We start from the raw sequence: 19,131 nt of genomic DNA, 5'->3' as shown, positions 1-19,131 counted from the left end.
TTTACAAAAATGTACAAAATTGCATCTAAAGCTAGGTTTAATTAAATATAGAAAAAAAAATTTGATTTATATATACGTTTGTTTTTTTGTTCACAATTACTGGGCGTAGCTATTCTGGGAAACAGATGAACATGGGTAGTGTCTAATACTGTTACTTTTTGGGTAATTCTGTGGATATATTTTCGAGATTTTATACAAATTTTTAGTTTTATTTAGTTTACCACAAACATCTTTTAATGTACATTTTTAGTGGCAGTTCAGACATGATTTTTAGGGTTTTTAGCAAGCACATTTTATCTACAGCTGTGTCTTAAATAATGGTAGGTTTATAAGAACTTTCTATGAGTAATGAACTTTCGATTGGTCGTTAAATTTGTATTTCTTTGTAGTTGCAAAACTCTTGCAGACATTTTGAATGTGAGAAACAGTTTTGACATAATATCTAAAAAGGTTTGCAGTTCTGGGGAAACCACATATACAATATGTTCTAAAAACTTTATCTTGAACGCAGCTGCATATGCTTAAAAATCGCATGCCTATGTCTATGTGTATTTCCATTTTATTTTGGGCTTTACAATTTAAGAAAAAACACTTGTGTTCCAACTTTTTTGAAAAGATGTTCACCATACTTCATAGTTCTCGAATACACACCGCCCACTTGCTCATTTCCTTAGACAAATTTGTGAGATCCAGCTGTGGAGGAGGGATGAATTCTCTCGGGGATTCTCAGACCTCCAGGGCCAGTTCCTCGTCCTCATCCTCGTCCTGCTCTCGTTCGCGCTCTCTTTCCCGCTCCCTTTCCCGCTCCCGCTCCCGCTCCCGTTCGATGTCCCGCTCCTCGTCCCGCTCCCTGTCCTCCTCCTCGCCGATCCGCTCCCGATGCGGCGGACTGCCCGGATTCAGGGGCGGACTGGGCGTGATCAGGCGCTGGCGACTGCTGCTGCTGGTCCGCTCGCAGTCCGCCTCGCTATTGGCGCTCTGGCTGGTGGCTGGTGAGCGGGATGCCGCTGGCGGCTGCTGCTGCTGCTGCTGCTGTTGGGCGCCGGCGGATGCGGCCGCTGCCGCTGCAGCGGCATAGTAGCCGCTAAGCATGGGCGCTGCGCCGGGGGGCGGGGGAGCGGGCATGCCCGGTAGCGCCATGCCGGGCGGTATACTTGATGGATACATGCGGTACGAGGCGGGGAGCGAGGGCTTTTGCATGGCTGCTGCTGCGGCCGCCTGGCGGTAATAGATATCGATCGCGGAGGGCGTGGCGCCGTGGGGCGATTGGGCGGCAGCGGCGGCCGCGTACGGCCAGGCGCTCAAATAGGGCGTGGCACCGCCGTACAGCCGCTGAAAGGCCGCATAGTTGCCCGCCTCGGCCAGCAGTTCCAAGCCAACCGCCGTCTGGCGCTTCCACTTGGTTCTGCAATTGAAACGAAAATAGAGAAATAAATTAAACATTTGATATATATTATAAAAACATTTACTCAGTAAAATATCTGCTGTTAAATTTGTTAAAGCCCATTTGTTTTTAAAACATTTTCAGGAAACGAATGCAAGATGCAGTGAAAGCCATCGAGTCCTAGTCCTCATCCTCATCTTCATTCTCTCGATTAATCATGGCATAGTAATGCCGAGTCATTCGAGGCCTCTCAACCCAAAATATCCCGCCGTGCGGAATGGAGAATTCCGCCCCGGCTGTTTATATTTCGCACTTAATTGTTTTGTCATTAATCTTGTGCCAGCCCACCAAAAAAAAAATTAAAGGAAACTGGAAATACAGCTCTAGCTGAAAACTGAAAACTGAAAACCGAAAACTGAGGCCTAATTGGCAGCGACCCGCCCTTCTTTTTTGGCAAATCCTTTAATTGTTCAAGGCGCCAGGACTGCGACCAAAACTAGAACTAGAACCAGGTCGGGATCGTTTATTTTTTTACAATTTTTGCCCATTCATCGTAATATCCTTACGAACAGCAGCTGTGAAGTGTTTCGGCCTAATGGGATATATCATGAGTTGACTTTGGACGAGGTTATGACAGCCAAGGGTTTTTGTTTGTTTTTCCGAATGCTCATTGAATTTCTGACTGCCTTTCGGAAAGGAAATTGGATTAGGAAATAAATTCTTATCTTCGTTGTTTGGCCAAGGCGAAGTTAAAAATTATAAATCCTTCCTGGGTGTAAGTAATGCTAAATGAATTTGCATTAATACTTTTAGGAAATATGATAAAAGCGTAGCTAATTATAAAAACACTATACACTTCCGCAAAACAAGCTCAGTGATGTCTTTGCTTAGGAAACTAAGATGGTATATATACCTATAAAACATGCCACATTATTTTCACATCTAAAAATACATGAAAAAAAGTGTATAAAAAATAAAATAAAGCCCGCAACCCCCTTGGAGAATTCACACAGCCATCGGTCATATCCGGTTGCGTTTTGCGCCGTCAGCTACGCAAGATGTTGGTCTTCCAGCTCCTCATCTCCCATCTCCTCATCTCCCATCTCCCACTCCTAGTTCACAATTCACAATTCCCAATTGTTGTGGTAAGCATTCTGTGCTCGAAATTGTGACAAGTCATTGGGCAATAATTAAAAACGAAAATAAAACGCGATCGAACGTAATAAGGCGGCAATCGAAACGAAAAACGAAAGACTTAGGCAACAAACTTGCACTGGAAAAAATACCGCAAAAACCAGACGCCTCATTTACCGAAAGAGAATTTCTCGTTTAACGACTCTCAGCGCAAAATGCTAAAAATTAAGCAATCAGCATAAAAAAAAAGCACAGCCAACGATAATGTGATGAATGCTGAAGAGCAAAAAAATAAAAAGAAGAAAATTTAGCCATTATGAGGAATTTTATTGGAAAACTGCGCGAAGAAATGGGCGCAACGCTTTAATGGCGCTGATTACCGAACACTCAGGACAGCCCCCCGTAAAAACCAAAACCCCCCACCTCTGATATATGTATACCCATTAAAGCACAAAGCGTGCCGCTCACCTGCGATTCTGGTACCAGGTCTTCACCTGGCAGTCGCTCAGCTCCAGCTTGTTGGCCAACTCCATGCGATCCTGCACGCTGAGGTACTTCTGCCGCTCGAAGGACTTCTCCAGCGTCTGCAGCTGGTGGTCCGTGAAGGCGGTACGCGCCTTCCGCTGCTTCTTGCTCAGGCTCAAACTCAAGTGCGACGAGGAGTCGCCGTTCGCCGAGCTGCCGTTCTTCAAACTGTCCTCGCCATCGTCGTCCTTGCCACCTGCAAATGGAGTACAAGTTTGAAATTGAATTGCAAGTCCAAAGCGGTTCATTGAAGGTGCTAAACTAAACCTTTACGAATATCCATATTTTTGTACAATATCAGTTTCGCTTTTTATTCCCTTTTTTGATTTGAATGCCTTAAATGATTTCGCTCAGTGCACTATGTTTGTTGGAGAAACGTCAAGATATCTATTGCTCGGGGACCTCATTTCTGCCATATCCCCCGAACATCACTCATATATTTGCAATTTTCTGCAACATTTACGCGCTTTTTTGTTCGTTTATGGCCGGCCAACATGCAACAAGACCAACTGCAGCAACAGTTGCAACTGTGCCGCAGATGCAGCAACAGCAGCTACTGCTGCATGTGCATGTGGCAACATTGTTGTTGGTTCTGCTGCTGCTGCTGCTGCGGCTGCTACCTTCTGCTAATTTGCAATTAAACAGTTTATGAGCACAAATTACAACAACAACGAACAATTATCAGCATTACTTTGATGGATATGCACAGTGAAGCTTGCCGCTAAAGGACGACCCTGACCTGTACTTATTAGTGACTTAATGAAGTGGCAAGCATTTAAAAATTTTATTTTCTCTAAATTGTTTTTCTACTTATCGCAGCTAATCATAACTGCTAATAAGTTTGTACATTATTCGCAATAGCAAATAATATAAACAAATAATATAAACAAATAATATAAACAAATAATATAAACAAATAATATAAACAAATGATATAAACAAATGATATAAATAAATGATATAAACAAATAATATAAACAAATATAATAAAAACAAATAATACAAACAAATAATATAAGCAAATAATATAAGCAACTAATAAGAACACATATTTAAAAATATTACGACGCACCTTGTTAACTATTATAGCAACAAAAGAAACTAATTTCAGTAAACTGCTTAAGTTAAGTGAAAAATCTATACAATTAAGAAATTCTCTGCGTGTGCATTCGAAAATCACTTGAGCTTGAAAATCTATCAGAAATCTGTTTTACTTTGTTGAATGCCTCACTAATAACGAAGGCACTTTCTGGAGCCGGCCACGCCCCCGTCTTCCGTCTTCTGGCTTCCTCTTTCTCCTGTGCCAACTCCCACTCCCCGCCCCCCTTCCTCCTCTTGTTGGTTTAATGCATTAACAACCGTTCCCCGAAGAAGTTTGACTTTCGAAGCATTTCCGCAATTTCTGTTCCACACTTACACAGCTTGTAGTGCCCCCTCTTTCTGCCGCCACTCGCCCCCTCTCTTTCACTCCTTCACTCTGCCTTCCTGCCCCTGTTTTTTTTTTTTTTTTTTTTTAGATGGTAAGCCCCCCGTCTGCAGTTTTTACATTCGCATTTGTAATTAAGTGCTTGTGGCTAAACTGTATTAAACATGCTTAAGTGTGCAGCTCCTATTGCTCCCTCTCTCTCGCTCTTTCGCTTTAAAGCTATCCGTCTCCTTCTTTACTTAGTTTTTTTTCGCAGTTGCTGCTTTTTGTGTTTGCATTTTAATTGCGCAAGCGGCAGTAACCATGGGAAGAAGAAGAAGAAGAAGCAGCCGCAACACATTTGCAATTGGCCTTTTTGCATTTTAATTAAAGAATAAAAGCAATGTTCTTCTTCCAGACCACTTCCACTTCTACTTACCACCCCCCCAGCGACCCCCTTTGCCCACGGTTTTGGCTAAACGTTTATCAACATTTTGATAATGTTGGCGTTTAGTGCAGTCTAGTAACAACAACAACAACAGCAACAACAACGGCAGCAACAGAAAACGTTGCAAGTGCAGCAGCAACATGAGAAGCGAGTGGGCTTACATAACGGTGGTTGGCTTTTCGTGTTACCTGCATTATAATTTGTAATTATTATTGTGGCTGTTGGGTATGCGATTCAACATTTCCTTCACGGAAAACGGCTGGAAAATGATGTTGGAAAATCAACAACGAAGCCTTTACTGCTCTACAATTAACTATGAGAACCTTGTGCTTAAAGCAGTTCATGCTAGTTCGAATAATAATCGCAGCTTGTTTCTTAAAAAACTGTTTTTCTAATTTAACCAAGCCATCAAAAAGCTTAAGGCTCTCATTATCTAACCATGAAACACCTCGGTTAGGGCATATGCCAGCATATCAATCAAAACTTAAATAATATAAATAAGAAGCGGTGCCGAAAAGCAGAAGCAGACAGCAGACAGCAGACAGCAAAATAGAAACAAAAGACTTGGGCAACGAACTTGAATCGCTTTTGCGCTTCTTTGTGGCGCACGTGAATTTCGTGAATTTTTCGTGGATATCCATTAAACATTTTGTGGATTAAGTGGATGAGCTTTGTCTGTCCTGTTTGGAGCCACATACCCGTACACCGCATATGAATACGTGATCTTGGAAGCCAAAGCAAAAGTCTGGCATTCCACAAATGCCAAAATACGTAAATATGTGAAATGCGATGCCCGAAAATATCAATTTCAATATTGAAACTCTTTTCGCCTTCTCCTTTTTTTTTTTGTGGCACTCGATGGAGGCATTGAAGTGGCAGGAGTTACCCCGTCTATCATCCAGACTCACCGATTATTTCTCGAGCTCCCCCCTTTTTCGATCAGTGTACGGTTCGTTGGGCAGCGAACAAGCTTTTGGGTCAATTTCAAACGCGGTGCGAAGGATTCACGTTTGAGCCTCGTAAAAAACGCCAAGATGAGTAAAAAAAAAAAAACAAGGATAAAAGAAGGAGAAGACTAAGAAAGAGGTGAGCAAAGAGGCGGAGAAGGAGGGAGCGCAAGAAAGAGCAACAACTGTCGCTCGCACGCGTCTCAAGTGACACGCGAGTATTGAGTGCATTGCATTAGCATATCCCTCTCTTTCTCCGCACATCAGGCTATTCCTTTCTACTTGGTTTTCAAACTTTGGTTAGCTAGTCTAATAACTAATTGTTCATGTTTATTATTTGAGTAAACTTCACTGCGAAGGGCATCGAAATGTTATATTTTGAGAATACCCTTACCCGTCTCGTAGTTTTTTTCTCCTCTTTTTATTTTTTGTATCTTTCTCAGCGTGGGTTCTTCATGAAAGAGCGAGAGAGAAAGCGAGAATGTCAATGGGTGTTTATTTTTTGTGGAGACTGTGTGTGGGTTGTTCGGCTGCCCAGCCAGCAGATTAAATTTAATTTTGATTTTGATTTTGATTTCTTCAGTTTTATTTGGGTTTTTATTTATTTGCGTGTGTGTGTGGCACGGCGTGGCTTATGGCTTGTGGCTCAAGTCAAGGCAATTTCGTTTGGAAAAATTGACAGCGGGAAGTCAAAACAGAAGGGGGTCACTTGGAGGGAGAAATCTCCGCTTTTTGGTTATAGTTTAATTTGTTAATTGATTTTGGCACAAGTCAAAAAAAAACACACACGTAAATGTGAAAATTGTCCATGAAATTGGGCAAGCTTTGATTGAAACAAAATTGCTTAGCTTTAAAATTATCGTTAAAAATTCTAAATTGAGAACGAGCAATTATTAAAATAAGTCAAATTAGTCGGCAATTTAGCCATCCAAAAATAGAGAACAATCCATTTTATCATCTTTTCTGGGGTTTTCATTAAAAAGTATATGTACAGCAAAAAATGTAAGTCTCTATAATAAAAACACACATATTTTTTGACCATATTATTCTAGGGAAATCAACATTCCATTCCTGTAATTCCGATTTCCATGCTCTTTAAAATAAATATATATTTCAGCACGTTCTCGGCCTTTCTAAATGATATTACTGCAAATCAATTGCGAACGCACGATTACGGCTATTTAATAGTAATTTGTTATAATTTGCATATCGTTTAAAAGCACTTAACGAGAGGAAAAAAGCAAAACTAAAACCTGCAACAAAATCAATTAGATTGTTGCATGCAAAACAAGGGTGGTGGCGCGCGGGGCGTGGCACTCAAGGGTATTCCGTTGACAGTTTTGACTGGGAAATAAGCTGAAAATAAGCGCACACTTGGCTAATCTGGCCAAGAAGTAGAGGGGGATATAAAAAAAAAAGAAAACAGAAAAAGACAGACATACACAGCGAGAGGGAGAGGGAAAGAGACACAACCTGAGACACCTGCCTCAGTCTCAGACTCAGACTGAAACTCACCTGTATGTTTCGAGTCTTCGCCTATCAACCCAGCATTTTCCCCGTTCGAGCCTCACAATTTACGGTGGTTGTTGTGGCGGTTGTTGTTGGCCGTTATCTATTAGCCAACAGCCACAACAGCCACAACAAAAACGACAAAAACAAGAGGAAAAACAACCACGCTTAGCACTCAATATATGATATATCTCGGTCGCGGGGAAAATCGTAAATTTTAAGTGGTGCGAAGTCAGGGGTCAGATGGCTAGGTGTAAATTGCTTTCGAGATCCACTTGAAAACGAAAACCGAAGCAGCCGAATCGAATTTTATTAAATATTTGGTGTAATTTAGGTGTATGTTTATAAATATGTTTCTCTATAGACATAAAAGCGATTTTCGTTAAATAAAGTTGCTTGTACAGTGGAACTTTGGTAAAGTTTGTTAATGGAACTTGTTTTAATGATAATTACCTTTATTTACTTCCTTTAACTTTGTATGGAAATTGACTGTGACTTGAATACACACATTAGCTACATTTTGATTGGCTTTTATTTGAATACTGATACTAATGCACGATGATATTGCGTTTATATGTATGTACCTGTCAAAAATAGCCTAATTGAGATTCTAAGCATGCGTTCTTTCTTTGTGAATGTTAAAAACAGCACTATAACAATTAACAACTTTACATTAGTTACCACACATTACTTCTATATTTGAAATCATTCTATATAAATATATATACTCCGCACTTAGTGCTGTTCTTCACTACATCATCTATTCCTATCCAAGTGGCAGACAAGTCTCTTAAAGGCATTCTGCTATATATATATATACATATATGTATATTCGATATATATCCCCGACTATATAGATTTCGATTCATATCACCGACTTACCGCAATCATCGCTGTCGCTGTCGTCGATGGTGCTCGCCTGATCGCCGCTGATGCTGCTGCCTGCTCCGCCGAGCAACATGTTGCCGTTGCCACTGCCATTGTTGTTGTTGCTGTTGCTGCTGCTGTTGCCGCCGATGATGTTGCTGTTGGCACTAGCACTGTTGTTGTTGTTGTTGTTGTTGTTGTTGTTGTTGCTGGCACTGCTGCTGCTGTTGTTGTTGTTGCTGCTGCTGCCATTGCCACTGCCACCGCCGCCCAATTGCTGCAGCATCAGCGGCGAACGGGAGCGCTCATCGTGCATGGAATGATGCAGATGCGGATGGTGCTGCTGGTGGCTCAGGTGGCTCAAGTGGCTCAAATGCTGGCCAGGATCGCCGGGCAGTCCGTGGCCATGCCGATGCAGTGCCTCCAAACGTTCCCTCTCCAGCTGCAGGTGATGCGGGTGGGGATGTTGCTGCTGCTGCTGCTGCTGCTGTTGCTGCTGCTGTTGTTGCTGCAGCACGGCGTAGTGGGCGGGCGGAAAGTGGGCGAGCAAATGGGGTGGCATGGGGTGGTGGGCATAGGGGTTGTTGCCGGGCGGCGAATGCCTCTCCCTATAGTGTTCCCGCTCCCGTTCCCGCTCCCTCTCGCGTTCAAAGCGCAGCAACTGCTGCTGTTGCACGATGTACTGTTGCAGGGCAGCCTGCTGATGTTGCTGCTGCTGCTGCTGCTGCTGCTGATGATGCTGTTGCTGCTGCTGCTGCTGTTGGTGCTGGTGATGGTGGTGGTGATGCTGGGCGACCAGCGATTGCTCCCGCTCCGAGTCCGTCGGACTGCCACGCCCACCGCCGGAAGAGGCGGCTGCCAGGGCGGCCGCTGCTGCTGCTGCCGCCGCCGATGCGGCTGCCGCTCCAGCCAGAATATCGGTGATCATGAAGCGGGATCGCGTCGCCGTTGTGGCCGTCGCTGTTGTGGTGTTGCTGCCGACGGCCGGGGAAGCTGGACGCGGCATACCGCCGCCGACGGCAGCGGGATGATGAGCGGTGGCACTCGGTGCACTGCCAACGGGAGCTGCCGTTGTTGCGGACATTTCCGGTGGCATTGTGGTCATGTGTGGTTAGCCGACGATTCCGCGCTGCTGCTGCACCTGCACTTTGCACCGAAAAAAAACAAATGTGTGTAGCTCTGTACGTGTAACGCGAGTTTCAAGCACTTCTTCTTCAGTTAATTGCTGATAATTGTTAGCTGTTCTCATTTAATTCGTTAACTTGTTCAAGTTCTTGTTGTTGCTGTTGCTGTTGCTGTTGCAGTAAACGTTCGCTTGGCTCAACTGGATTCTAAACGCAAATGTCGCTGAGGTGCGCGCACTTTGTGGTGTTCAAAAGCGGAGCAACAACCGCTCGCCTTTGGCTTTCGACCGAAACTGAAACTTGCTGCCAGCAACAGCAGCTGCCAGCCGCAGCAGCAGCAGCAACAACAGCAGCAGCAACAACAGCAGCAACAACAACAGCAGCAACAACAACAGCAGCAACAACAGTAAGGCAAAAACCAGTTGAGCCACCGCTTCCCATCAGCTGCCACCTGTCGTCGTCTCTTTTTCGCCCATTGACCGGGCCAAGTGGCGGTGTGGTGAGTTTCCCTCTCTGTCGCCCGCTCTCTCTCGCATTCGCTCGCACCCACGGCTGCCCACATTTATTGCCCGCACTTATTGGTCGTAATTGGCAGCAATTGACATTCATTAGGCTTCAATCAGCGGCACTCAAGTCTGCCACCGTGGTGAGTTCCCGCCGGCAATGGCCGCACGCCTAACGGTTATTTTTATGGCGCGTGGTGAAGTTGGCTGTTTCAAATTGCAACCAGCTGAAAAGTATCGCAACTAACTTTATATTTCTTAAATAAATAGAGTTCATATTTAAAAAAAAAATTTTTAAAAAAGATATGTTTATTATGTTAAGTATTTTAGTTTATTTTATATAATTTTTAAGTGCTTGCAAAATCGACTTCAAATCGAAGTTTGATCGCGAGATATATTCACAAAAATAATATGCTTGGGAAACATTTATTAATTTCCTTTCTATTATATTTAATATAATTACTAATTTACTAAAAGTAGTTTCTACAGGAATGGTGACAGGAATCCTTAATAAAACATTTGTATAATCGCTCTGTTTTAGATGGTTTCCCTGCCCAGCGCGACTTGCCATAAACTTTTTATGGCAGCTGGCAACTCAACACGATTATGGCAGCAGGGCAGCTGCTGCCTTTGCTGCTGCTTCCACTTCTGTTGTTGCTGTTGTATCTGATGGACAGATATCCGGATGGCAAGATGGATGGATGGGATGCTGTCAACCCTGTTTTGTGCCAGGCCAGGCCAGGCCACGCCCCCTTAAACTGGTTCGTGCGAGCGAGAGGCAGGCGGCACGACATCCGTCCGTCTCGCTTTGGCCCATTGCCCGACCGCCTGTGGCTCTGGCCTCAGGCCCTCTCGCTCTGCGTACTTTGTTGTTGGTGTCTTTTGTTATTTTTGCGCTTGTTAACACTTTTTGTTTGGCATTTAAACAGTAAATTGGCAGCAGTTAAATGCTGCACGCTGCTCTGTCGCTCTCTCTCTCGCACGCGATAGTGCCCTCTCTTTCCACTCACTTCTGGTTTACTTCTTGTATCGATGTCAATTTGCTGCCTAATGTGCAAGTGAATGGGTCTCAGGGGCGTGGGTATCCAAAAGGGGGCTGTATATGGTGTATACTTGGTATACTGAGCAGGGGGAAGGCTCCAAACCCCCCCACCCCATCCCTTTGGACTAGCAGGAGCTGCTCGAGGAGGCCGTCTTTGGCGCCTGGAGGCGGATGCTGCCGCTGCCACATGCTCATTGTATGGTTAGCCTTTCAAAATGGCCTCACGGCTGCAATTGTCGGGTATTAGTAGTACCATTGGTATGTCTCCGAGTTCCTGTCGCCAAACGCTTCCACGAATGAAGTGGCCTAATCATAGACATATCCCAAGCATTTACGACCTGACAAACGATCGGGCTGGAACAGGAAAACGAAGACGTGACCGGGATCGTTGGCTGCAATTGGTATTCCCACTGCATAAGCCATAAGATTGATTTTCCTGCAACATACCATATGGCATTAATGGATATGAAACATGAATAGAAGGTGGCATGATGTCATATAGCTCTCCTAATCTTTCTAAATATATTTCATACTAAATTCCAATTTAGTTACTTGTAGAACTATTACTATGTTTTAAAGAAAATAACATGGAATGCAAAATAAATAGGACAAGTTCCTGAAATATATATTATTATATTATATATATTGTAATATATATTATATGGATAAGTACTAGAAATCCTCAGAAATCGGTGCTTACTGCACGTGTTCTAATTTTAATTGGAACTCCCCCAAGCCTATCCATCTAAAAGTAACTGGCTCCCACTCTCTCTTCCTCCGGAGTTGGAAACACGACCACCCCATTAATGAGGTTTCCGTAAAAATGTGACAATAATTTATCTCTCAGCATTCCCTTTGCCTGCTAATGAGGCAACTTGACTTTCGCCACTCGCATTCGCCGCCCGCACTCGCAATCACCGAAAATCCCACGGATATTCGACGTATTTTCATTTTCCAGCTTTTCCAGCTGCGTCCGCCATTTTGTCGGGCTCCAACTAACGGCACTTGCCGCTCGTTCAGCGGCTACAAAGCGAAATATAATACACAGCAGCGAAATAAGTTAATTAAAGATGAGCTCGCTGTAAATGGGAAACGTGCAAATACGACTGAGAAATACTCTAACTGAGGAGGAGAAGTTGTAATTTGTTGGCTTTACTTGAAATTCTCAATCAATTCTATTATATGTATAGATATATACTATAGGGTATAGATATAATATAGGGTATTATTAGATAATCCCAAGCTCTCAAGATTATCTCAGCGAGCATGAAAGGAACCATAAGATACTTGAGATTTCGAGTACCAATTTTCAGAATGATGCCACCATTTAATAGCTTCCTCCTTTAAAGAGTCACACATATCATCCTTATAACTCAACAGATCCCACCAAAATTAAAGTAATTCCCAATCAATGGAGTTATTAACGCCGAGTACCAACTTTCAGAACCCCATCATCGCTGGAAGCCCAGTTCGGATAGGATAGTCAGAGTGGCCGTTGCAGTGGAAGTGTGGTTCAGCTTTCGCGTGGTTTAAAAAGACATTAAAAATGACAAATACGCAGTTGGCGGTGCGAGAAGGTCTCGCTCCCAAGCAAATGACTGGGGACGCTCATTAAGAGTGGCTGCAAACTGACCAGCTGACCATTAACGTGACCCCCACACCCAAACCCACCCCCTCCTCCTCCTCCTCCTCCTCCTCCTCCTCCTCCTCCTCCTCCTCCTCCTCCTCCTCCCACCATCAGCAGCTCACTAGTAAATTTCCGAGTGTCGCCGTGGAAAGTAATTTTAATTAGCCAGTGCCACTCACCACCACCCACAGATTGCGATGGCTGGTGGGTGGTGGGTGGTGGGTGGCAAGCGGTGGAAAGTGGCTGAAAAGTGGGTGGAACAACCCCCCGGGGATGCGCTTAAGTGCCTTGAGGATGAGTATCTGAGTATCTGAGTATCCTCCGCATCCTCCGCATCCTGGGCCGTTGGCTTTTTGAAGGTGTCGTAATTGCACTCAGCTCACTTGATTCCCGATAAAAGCGGAACACAGGGAATTCGGATTTCGCATTTCGAATGCAAACAAATTAAAAAGCACTTAACAGGGGTCCACAGTGAGGGGGGAAATTTCCAGCAGAACACCATATATGTATGATATGCACCTTCTAGGCGCCATTCGTCGTCGTCGACCTGTGTGAGATCATTTAGCAGTTCGGATACGGATGCGGATTCGCATTCGTATTCACATTCATATTTGTATTCGCATTCGTATTCGTATTTGGATCGTAAATCCTCTGAGCGCTGAGCTGACCCTGGCGTGTGGCGTCAGTCAAAGCGAATTCAAATTGCCCGAAAGAGTTTAACATCCTGTTGGTTGGCGTCTACCCTGTCTACCTGGTTGAGATCCCCCGTTTCCTCGGCTCCCTCCACGCGAGATATCCACATATCCACAGATATCCAGATACCCGTAGCCCCCCATCCCCCGCGTTGGATCTTAATTGAGGTTTAACACAACATTTACCGCTTTTCGCTAATCGCCTTGATGCTGCCGACATTGGTTCAAAGGGGTCTCGCTGCGCTGCACAGTGGTAAGGATCTATTGTAACTGGATGATCAGTTCGAAATCGTATCTATCGTATAATATAGTATATAGTATAGTAGAAATACATGCATAGTTGTAAGGATCTATTCTTACACGATGATCAGTTTGAAATCGTATCTATCGTATAATATAGTATATAGTATAGTAGAAATACATGCATAGTTGTAAGGATCAGAGAACTGCAACGAGTATGATTAAGTATGAGCAAATACTCTGATCAAAAAGATACATCTTAAAAACATCTGTTGTATGTATAGACTTAAGTGCCATATACTGTGTATAAAAGCTGTTAATCTCTTTATTTAATATATAAATAATCTACCAACTTCATAAATATTTCTTAAAGCAGTCTATGTTTTCCATAAATCAGCAGAGTAATCTAAATTGTATCCAGTAAATTAGAAACACATTCAAGGAGCTGTTTGTTACCAATCCCAAGATTTAACCACTGTTCTTCTCGATCGAGGGAGTGGCCTTTCGGGCCCTAAATTCCTGCTTCGGCTCTAGTAGGCCAGCCAGGCAGAAACTCTTTGCTCATTCATAAAACCTGGGGCTCTGTTATACCCGTTACCCGCAGAGCAAGAGGGCATGCTATTTACTTGATTAGTATGTAACAGATAGAGTCCATAGACATTCTTGATTAGTCTGTGATTTCCTTTCAAATTTATTCCTTGCACTCCAAGTAGCGCAGTAATGGGTATCTGATAGTCGAGGGACTGCACTATAGCGTTCTCAATGGTTTTTGTTTTGATTATGCGGCTTAATAACAACACGTCATGTCATTTCATTTCGCTCTTCAGTTTTCGGCTTTCGAGAGGGTTTCCCTTCCCCATACAATCATTTCGTTGATCCCATTGAGAAATGCTCGACGTTTGTTCATCACGCAATGTCGCGTCCGCATTTAAAACACACGGCAAATACAAAAAAAAAAAACACAAAATAACCAAAATAAATAAATATAAGTTAAAAAAGCAGCAACCGCGGCTCTTTTCATCGTTTCATCAGTCATCTTTGGGAACTGTGTTGTTATTCTCGTTGCATTTATATTTAATAATATTGACGTTTGACCATCATATCGACCCTCGTTAGTTGTTAGTTGCCCCCCGTTGAAGTTTATAAACATTTTTCGGGAATTCATTCACCAGCTAAATTAGGGAAATATTTTTGGGCAGTTTGAGGAGTTGATATCTTGGCCAGACTAATTGGTTTAGATTCCCGAAAGGAAGTCGCACCAGAAACCAGAGAGAGATATCGATTAAATCGTCACTTTCTAAATTGATGGCTACTTAGATGTACTAGAAACTTGCAAAGATCCTATAATTCCATTTGGAATATATGTATACTTTCTTATACTTGAAATATATCTATTGCTAATTTAAAAGTAAAATAAACTATTAAGCAATTCAGCTCTGATTTTTTATACTTATAATTCCTGTGAGTCGAACATTGAAGTTGCATAAAAAATGTGTGTTTACTTGGATGACAACACTCTGGTAATTAAAACCCCTCCCCAAACAAATGATATATGCTCGCATTGGGCCGATTAGGCTTATCGCCTGTTATATATCATGATGGCCGATGGTCGATGGTCGAAACAAAGGCCCACTGACAAAATCGTACAAAAAGAGCCACAAATAAAGGCGAGAAATGAGATTGGACCGAGGCGAAAGACTTTTCCCCGGGCGGGGTAATTTCGAGTTTTATGCTAATTCCCATAGACCATCAACTGTGGACTGTGGACTATGGACTATTCATAAAAAAGCCAATCGAAAGGCGAGACCGAGAGCATCAAATTAAATCAGTTTAAATATGGCATAAAATAAGAGTACAAAATCATGTTTGTTTAAAAGGCCAACGGCCAACGGGGAAAACGGGGAAACGAACGCCAACGGGTTAGAGTTAGTATCTGAAATCGAATTTATCGCCGCACAATTTGTGAAATTAATTTACTCGCCCCAACTTCGATACGATTTTAAGCCCACTCCAATCCATATGAATTGGATATATTCTCGGAGTCTGCTACTCGGACTTTAGTGATTCGAGTGAGGTAATTATGAGTGCCCCTAATGCCGTGGCAGGCGATACGTTGTTTGATTGTCAGCTGCGGACGATAAGTTAAAAGTCCTGGCTGGCTGCCTCGCATAAATCGGGGCCCCTATCAAAATCTTATCGCCTCGCCACATCAGCGGTCAGAAAGTTTTCCCCGCCTTACCTTACCTTACCTTAACTTGCCCCAACTTAACTGAACTCACCTTTCCACAACCCACAATTCACAATCCGAAACAACGGCCGAGAATATCGCCATTTGGCGTTGACAATATTTTTCATGCTAAGAGACTTTTAAGCTGTCAGCGCGCGCCGCTCATAAAAATCGACCACCAAGCTGGACAGAATGGACGGAATCGAATCGAATCGAATTGAATTGAATCGAATTGAACCGGGTTGGATCGGATTGGATCGAGCCGCGTTGAATCGAATCAAAACTGGGCCTAAATCGACACAGAAAGAAAGAAAAACTGCAATGAGATGTAGTCAAGTTCTATGTGCAAGCAATAGAGCGTTTGCTGCAAAACTTGGCTCAAATGAAGATCGAAATATATAGTTTTAATAATTATTTATTTTATTATAATTAATAAATATTTATACTTAATAGTAATACTTAAATAATTAATATTTATACTTGTTAGTAATATTTAAATAATTAATATTTATACTTATTAGTAATATTTAAATAATTAATATTTATATTTATTAGTAATATTTAAATAATTAATATTTATACTTATTAGTAATATTTAAATAATTAATATTTATACTTATTAGTAATATTTAAATAATTAATTTTTATATGGTACTTATTAGTAATATTTAAATAATTAATATTTATATTTATTAGTAATATTTAAATAATTAATATTTATATTTATTAGTAATATTTAAATAATTAATATTTATATTTATTAGTAATATTTAAACTACTTACTAATAAACACATATGTGCACTTAAGTTGCTCTGGATTATAGGAACTTGCACTTTTCAGCTAGTTAGCTTGCATTTCAGTTTTACCCCGAGTTCTTGTTATATATCACATATACTTGGTTAGAACCTGAGTTTCTCTCAGTGCATTTGGAAGCACAAATTGCATTTCGAGGTTTCCCAACAGCGTCAAACTGTCTGGCAATTGTTTTATGCATTTAATGGGCTCCAACTTGTGGGAGGCGGAGACTTCGGACTTCGGCGGGGCTTAACTCGATTGGAATGCGACTTTGGCAAATAAATCAAAAGCCTCCGGAAAATAACCTGATTTCAAAAGGAGCTCGCGGAAAAGCGTAGGCTAAATTCACTGGCTAATATTGTAAATTCGTACATAGAAGCGATTGTAAGTTATTTAACAAAATGGATTAATGATTTATTAAATAGTTTTCCTTTTGCTTGTAACTTTATAACTTCATAAAGATACAAAATTAAATTCACACAATTTTGTTTGCATTTTAAAATGAGTTCTATCCTGAAAATGAAACTCTGGCTTAGGCCACAAACGACATGTATTAACTTGGCTTGCTGGCAGCGAATATTTCATATTTCTGTTTTTCACACCAAATGCCGAATGGCCTAGGACTAGTTGGCCCACTTCCCACTTCCCCTCAAACCCCAGCGGTCTGAATACCGGGCTGTTTTCATCTTTATTTGCTTTTCCAATTGACACGCCCCCCCACCCCATCCCACCCCGCACTTTTCCTGCTGCGATGAAAATCCGGCGAGGGCAAAAACAAATGAAACGAAACGAAAATGAACAAACAAATTGCCGGCGTTGTAACAACTTGACATCAGCACGTGCCCTTGTGTGAGTGCCAATGGGAGTGGGGCAGTGGCGTGCAAGGGGGTTTAGATGCCCCAAAAGGGATTTAGAAACTACCTGTAATATATGTAAGCTTATGCCATATTTATCTTACTAAATATTAAGTCCCAGGATCCTCGACATAATATGATAATAGCATATTTTAGTTACCAAAGCCTGTGAGAACTTTGGAACTATTTAGTGGCAACTATTTTGGTGATCATCTGGAATTTTGAGTTCATTGCGAAACCGATTTCTAAGAAAATACATTTTAAAAAGTAATTTAAATGTTTTGGTGGATGCAGCATTTGAACCTATAAGTTGGTACTTTGTACCTTAGGAAACAGGAACAAACTTACACCGAAATCCTCTTTAGCCCCCCTGTTTCTACGCCTCTGGCTGAGTGTGTAAAAGATTGTTGACAATTGCCAATGGCTGCTTGTAATTCCCAATCTATGAATATCAAATAGGCCGGGGTCTCGCGTCCAGGACCCAAAATCCCCAACCCTTGTTTGCCAATCAAATCATAATCTGAATTTGCGAACAACAAGTAGGTAGTAGCATGGTGGTTGGGGGGAGGGGTGGAATATATAGGATATAGGGACCTCATGAAGGAGCAAATGCAATTTTACAATGTTACATGAAACGAGAAAACGCGCAATTTGCGCCAGAGCGAGATGGCAAATCGAATGGCAGGATGTTGGGTGGGTGAGATGAGGGGAGGGGGGGTGCTGGAGAGGACTTGTGCTTTGACGCCTTTTTGATTTGATTGTCCATGACATGACGGCATCCCAGTCCGCTCATCCTGCCCTTCGTACCGCTCACCACCCCCCCACAACCCTGCACCCTATGTGCGAACACACATATGTACATATGTATGTACATACTTACATAGATATTCGCATATTCCTAGAATCCCCTCCCCCTCACGCTGCTCGTTGCATGGGCGCCATTTGTAATTCAAGTCAAAAGGCAGTTGGTGTTGTTGCCGTCGACGTGATACCCTGCAAAAGAAAGGGTATGCTACATGTAAGCTAAGCTGAGCAATAAAGTAGAATACCTATAAAGATTTGATATCCAGCATCTAGCATGGTACATTTTGTAACGTAAACTGAAAGTTTCGCATATTGTAATATCTTAAAAAAAAAAAGCAGTATTGATAAGTATAATAATATATTATATAAAAAGCAACAATTAAAATGAGTATTCATTTGGAAAGGGTATTTCGGAACTGTGCTCAAGGTTCCCTCTCAGCAACCGGATCCTTGCCGTTGTTGCTGCTGTTATTCCTCGACGGATTATAATTTTCTTTTCCGTTTCAATGCATTTCATTTCCGTGCCAACGCACGAACGACCCTTGATCCCATCTGTATGCCAATGTGTGTGTGTGCAAGTGTGCGAGTGTGCGAGTGTGTAATTGTGTACTTTGTATTTTTGCATTTTTGACTCAATTACAATTTTCATGCAAAGCCGGCAGCGAAAAGGAGAAAAAAAGCAGGGGCGTAGAAATAGTCGCAAGCATAAGTAATATTCCCGGTAATCGGATTACATAATGTGATCAGAATACGACATCAAATAAACAGCAGTCTAATGTAATTTCCTTTTTTTTCTACGACATTCGCCAATTTTCTGATTAGAATTCAAATTCGGTTCATTTGCTTGATGTCTTTGTAGTTCAAATATTTCAGTTTGATCACGTTTTTTGATTTCTGATTTGGGCGGGAATTTTCCAAATTATTGCTTTTGTTGGAATGGTAAATCTTGATTAGTGCTGCCAGATCGATGAAAATATACAACGTAGTGCTGCCAATGAGAATC

General features: G+C 42.1%; 1 protein-coding gene across 2 annotated transcripts; it reads right to left on the bottom strand.

The window, feature by feature from the left end:
* Nucleotides 1–541: 541 nt before the first annotated feature.
* Nucleotides 542–9,615, bottom strand: LOC120457042 (homeobox protein B-H2). 2 transcript variants are annotated; one of them, XM_039644210.1, is made up of 3 exons: nt 8,235–9,615; nt 2,987–3,239; nt 542–1,405 (listed from the first exon to the last, which is right to left on the bottom strand). In XM_039644210.1, exons 1-3 carry the CDS (start codon nt 9,322–9,324, stop codon nt 727–729), a joined length of 2,022 nt encoding a protein of 673 aa, XP_039500144.1. In that variant the 5' UTR covers nt 9,325–9,615; the 3' UTR covers nt 542–726. The 2 variants fall into 2 exon arrangements, with proteins under 2 accessions (XP_039500144.1, XP_039500145.1); XM_039644211.1 differs by lacking the exon at nt 8,235–9,615 and adding an exon at nt 3,311–3,417.
* Nucleotides 9,616–19,131: the final 9,516 nt, after the last annotated feature.

This window comes from Drosophila santomea, chromosome X (genome assembly GCF_016746245.2).
Source record: "Drosophila santomea strain STO CAGO 1482 chromosome X, Prin_Dsan_1.1, whole genome shotgun sequence".
Classification (NCBI taxonomy): Eukaryota; Metazoa; Arthropoda; class Insecta; order Diptera; family Drosophilidae; genus Drosophila; species Drosophila santomea.
The sequence above is the reverse complement of the archived record's forward strand: the minus strand, read 5'-3'. Positions and strand labels throughout refer to the sequence as shown.